Source organism: Hipposideros armiger, unplaced genomic scaffold (genome assembly GCF_001890085.2).
Source record: "Hipposideros armiger isolate ML-2016 unplaced genomic scaffold, ASM189008v1 scaffold_10, whole genome shotgun sequence".
Lineage (NCBI taxonomy): Eukaryota > Metazoa > Chordata > Mammalia > Chiroptera > Hipposideridae > Hipposideros > Hipposideros armiger.
The window spans coordinates 6,044,911-6,049,683 of NW_017731360.1; the positions used below are offsets into that span (position 1 = coordinate 6,044,911).

The 4,773-nt window shown below is 42.0% G+C and overlaps 1 protein-coding gene across 2 annotated transcripts in view; it reads left to right on the plus strand.

The window, feature by feature from the left end:
• The window catches only part of YARS1 (tyrosyl-tRNA synthetase 1), a 34,359-nt gene that overhangs the window by 14,935 nt on the left and 14,651 nt on the right, over positions 1 to 4,773 (plus strand). For both annotated transcript variants that reach the window (XM_019659203.1, XM_019659212.1), the window contains exon 6: positions 3,958 to 4,050. In XM_019659203.1, the coding sequence (XP_019514748.1) occupies positions 3,958 to 4,050 (93 nt within the window). The remainder of the gene's footprint in view (positions 1 to 3,957; positions 4,051 to 4,773) is intronic.

Genomic DNA, 4,773 nt, shown 5'->3' on the forward strand with positions numbered 1-4,773 from the left:
GGGGCCCTCTGGCATCCCAAGCCAGTTCTTAACCATCGCGCCACTCAGCCGGCCCCTGGGATCCGATATAATTTTAAGAGTTTTACTGTTACTGATAAAAAGCATAAGCAAAAGTAATTTCTTCATGCATAGAACTCATATGATAAAATTAAGACTTATTAATGAGAAGGCCATGGTTGCATTTCACCAACTAGCATCTTGATTCTTAGGGTGATGTCTTATATAACTAATATGATAAATATGCTATCTTTTAACATTTAAAAGTCCTGCTTAAGGAAAGGACACTTTTGTTTTGATCACTAAGGGTATAGAGTAAAGGACTTAGTGGAACCTGAAGATGTGAGTTCAAGGTTCCCAAACATGGCTGTTCTTCAGAATCACGTAGAGAATTAAAAAAAACAACAGTCGATTAGGCCCTGTCCTTAGAGTCTGATAAAGTGGTTCTGGGGAACAACTTAGGAATCTATTTTCTTTCAAATCTGATTAAGTGATTCTGTTTAAAGTCACATTTGGGCACTCATCTAGTTCTTTTAAGTCTGAGTTCTCAATCATCTTTGGTCAGAGATTAGTAAATACATGCCTGGAAACTGTTGTTATTTATTTTTGTTTTTTGTTTTTGTTTTTGTGGCTAGTTTTATTGCAAGGGAGTGCTGGACAATTGAGTATCTGCCAAAGGGGAAGAATGTTTTACTGGTTAGATTTAATCATTTTTCTGTTTTTACTTTTATTTTTTTATTAGTTTCAGGTGTACAACACAGCACAATAGTTAAACTTTTTACCCCTCAGTGACAACTCCCCTCCCCCAATCCGCTGCCCCACTCCCCCCCATAGCATACGTATCTATTACAATTCCATTGACTCCACTCCAACACTATACTCCACATCCCGTGACTAATATATATATTCAATTATAGTTGACATACGATATTATACAACATCAGCTTCAGGTATACACTGCAGTGATCAAGCCTCTTCCCCATTCATGAAGTGGTCTCCCTAACAAGACATGTGACCATCTGACACCCTACAAAATATTTACAACATTATTAATTACATTCCCCAAACTGTCTTTCATAGCCCTGTGGCAATATTGTAGTTACGTATTTATGCTGTCTAATCCCTTCCCCTTCTTTCTCATCCCCACCCCCCTCCCAACTAGCAACCATCATTTGTTCCTCTATATCTCTGAGACTATTTCTGTTTACTTTGCTCGTTCATTCAGTTTTTTAGATGCCACATATAAGTGAGATCATGATGTGGTATTTGTCTTTCTCCAACTGACTTATTTCACTTAACATAATAGTCTCTAGGTCCATCCATATCGTTGCAAATGGCACGATTTCCTTCTTCTTTATAGCTGAGTAATACTCTATTGTATAAATGTACCACAGTTTCTTAATCCAGTCATCTACCAATGGGCATTTCGGTTGTTTCCAAGTCTTGCCTATTGTAAATAGTGCTGCGATAAACATAGGGGTGCATATATTTTTTCGAATTAGCATCTTGGGTTTCTCTGGATAGATACCCAAGAGTGAAATTGCTGGGTCATAAGGTAGTTCCATTTCCAGTTTTTTGAGATACCACACTGATTTCCATAATGGCTGCACCAGTCTGCAGTCCCACCAACAGTGCACCAGTGTTCCCTTTTCTCCACAGCCTCGTCAGCATTTGTTGTTTGTTGATTTATTGATTACATATAGCCTTTCTGACCAGAGTGAGGTGGTATCTCATTGTGGTTTTTATTTGCATTTCCCTAATGATTAGTGAGGTTGAACATTTTTTCATATGTCTGGTGGCCATCTGTATGTCCTCTTTAGAGAAATGCCTCTTCATATCCTCTGCCTATTTTTTTTTTTAAAGATTTTATTGGGGAATTGGGGGGAGGGGAACAGCGTTGGGGTATCGGGGAAGGGGAACAGACAGGTAGACAAATTGCTGTTTTGTTCTTCAGTCTAGTTGTAGAGGACGTCGCTTAACTGGCCCATGTTGGTATTATCATTGCGCCCATCCTGGGTGAGGCAATCGGTCTCCGGTTGTTGGTCGGCCACTCACACCGGCTGCAGGCCGCTCACGCTGGCTGCCAGCCACTCACGTAGCTCACGGCAGCCCAATGCAGCCCCGCTGCAGCCTACGCCGTCACCAGCGACTCACAGCAGCCCAGCTCCAGGTCTAGCTGTTGTTTATCATCTTAGCTGTAGAGGGCAAGCGTCACTGGCCCTCAATGTGGGATCCGAACCAGGGCCCTGCTGCTCAGAGCTGGTGCTCCCAAGTGAGCTCTTAACCAGCTGAGCCACTCAGCCAGCCCTCCTCTGCCCATTTTTTAATTGGGCTGTTTGTTTTTTTGGTGTTGAGTTGAATGAGTGTTTTATAAATTTTGGACATTAACCCCTTATCAGATATATCATTAGCAAATATCTTCTCCCATTCAGTAGGCTGCCTTTTTGTTTTATTGATGATTTCCTTTGCTGTGAAAGAACTTTTAAGTTTGATGTAATCCCATATGTTTATTTTTTCTTTTATTTCCCTTGCCTGAGGGCATATATCAGTAAAAATATTACTGAGGGTAATGTCTGCAAATTTACTCTCTGTTTTCTTCCAGTAGTTTTATGGTTTCAGGTCTTACATTTAAGTCTTTAATCCATTTTTGTTAATGTAAAACTTTTATTTTATTTATTTATTTATTTATTTATTTTAATTGGGGAATTGGGGGATGGGAACAGTGCTGGGGAATCGAGGGAAGGGGAACAGACAAGTTGCTNATTTGACAGTTCTAAAATGATTCCGCCCTTTGTCCTAACAATTACAGGTTTGTCCTGGGAAATTATTTTATTTTACTTTTTTTTTTTTTTTTTTTGTTAAGATTTTATTGGGGAATTGGAGAAGGGGAACAGTGTTGGGGAACTGGGGAAGGGGAACAGCCAAGTTGTTGTCCTTTAATCTTAGTTGTGGAGAGTGCAGCTAGCTTAGCTCCAAATTCAGTCACCATCCAGCCACCCCTCAACAGCTTGTGGCAGCTCAGCTCAAGGTGCCGTGTTCAATCTTAGTTGCACGGGGGTAGGTGGGGCAACCCATGCGGGAGTTGAGCCGGCAACCTTGTTGTTGGAGCACATGCTCTCACCAGCTGAGTCATCTTGGTTTTAGGCTTTGTTAGAACAGGTGTATTTCAGTTTTGCCCTTACTCCTGTGATGTGGTTTTTATTCTTAGGATATGGCCTTTCTGGAGTCTCATACTGAAATTTCAAGGTGTTCACAGAACCCTCTCTACTTTGATTGGACCTAAACTTTAACCTCTGTCTCCTTGGCACTGTGTAGACTCTGAAATCTGTTCAGGTCTTGAGCCTCCCAGAGCCTGTCCTTCCTGGAGTCTGTCCATATGCATGCACAGCTAAGAGTCAGTCAATAAATCAGTGGGGAATTTTGACTTAGATTTTTGGAGCGGGGTTCCCTTCTCTTTAGAACCCTTCCCAAATCCTAGCTTCCTGGCAACGCTGAACTCCAATGTCTGTCTCCTCTTCTTAGTCAGACTACTGCTGTCTGCTTGTTCTCTTTTTTCAGCACTTGGTTTGAAAAAAAATGCCCTCAAGCAGAAAGCCAGGGTGAATGTGTGGTCACCTTTGCTTTTCCTTCTCTCAAGATTTGTAGCTGTACACCTGTTTCTGTCCAATGTTTGCAAATGGTTATTTTCTATATTTCCAACTTTTATAGTTGTTTGTGGTGGGAAAATAAATCACATAGCCTCACAACGTAATACTAACAGAAAAGGAGTAGGGAAAAAAACTTTGTTTACATCATGGTCACCATTGAAAGTTATATATTCAGTAGAAAAAAAAAGAAGATTGGAAGGAGCATATGAAACAGTTCAGCTTCGTATATTCCTCCCAATCTTAGATGAGATCAGGGTACCAAAGAGGAATTTATACTAATATCTGCTTTGTGTGTTTCTTTCTAACCCTTCAGTACCTCCCTGCACTTGGCTACTCAAAACGAGTCCATCTGATGAATCCTATGGTTCCCGGATTAACTGGCAGCAAAATGAGTTCTTCAGAAGAGGTAAGTTGCCAGCTCTGACTGAGTTTAGAAATCTTCAGCAAGAGATGAAGAGATCAAAGACTCAAAAGAACAGTAACCTAGCTAACTAGAATTCTTAAATATTTGAGTTATAAGTAAGCTTTTCTTTTTTTTAAGAAATTTTATTGGGGAACAGTGTGTTTTTCCAGGACCCATCAGCTCCAAGTCAGGTAGTTGTCTTCAATCTAGTTGTGGAGGGCGCAGCTCTGACTCCAAGTCAAGTGGTTGTTTCAGCCTGGTTGTGGAGGGCACAGCTCCTTGGCCCATGTGGGAATCAAACCGACAACCTTGGTGTTATGAGCCTATGCTCTAACCCCCTGAGCTAACCGGCCATCCCAAGTTATAAGTAATCTTAAGTCTTCCAGTTAATTCCAGGGCTTCTTGAGTATTGAAGGACCCAGAAGCAGTCCTGCTGGGATCCGATACAAATTTTTTTTTTTTTAAGATTTTTATTGGGGATTTGAGGGGATGGGAACAGTGCTGGGGAATTGGGGGAAGGGGAACAGAAAAGCTGCTGTCGCCTTGCTCCCCAGTCTAGTTGTGGAGGACGTCGCCTCACTGGCCCAAGTTGGCACCATCATTGCGCTCTTCCCAGGCAAGACACATCAGTCACCGGCTTCTGGACGGCCGCTCACTGCGGCTGCTGGTCGCTCACGCTGGCTGCTGGCTACATACGGTAGCCCATGGCAACCCACTGCCACAGGG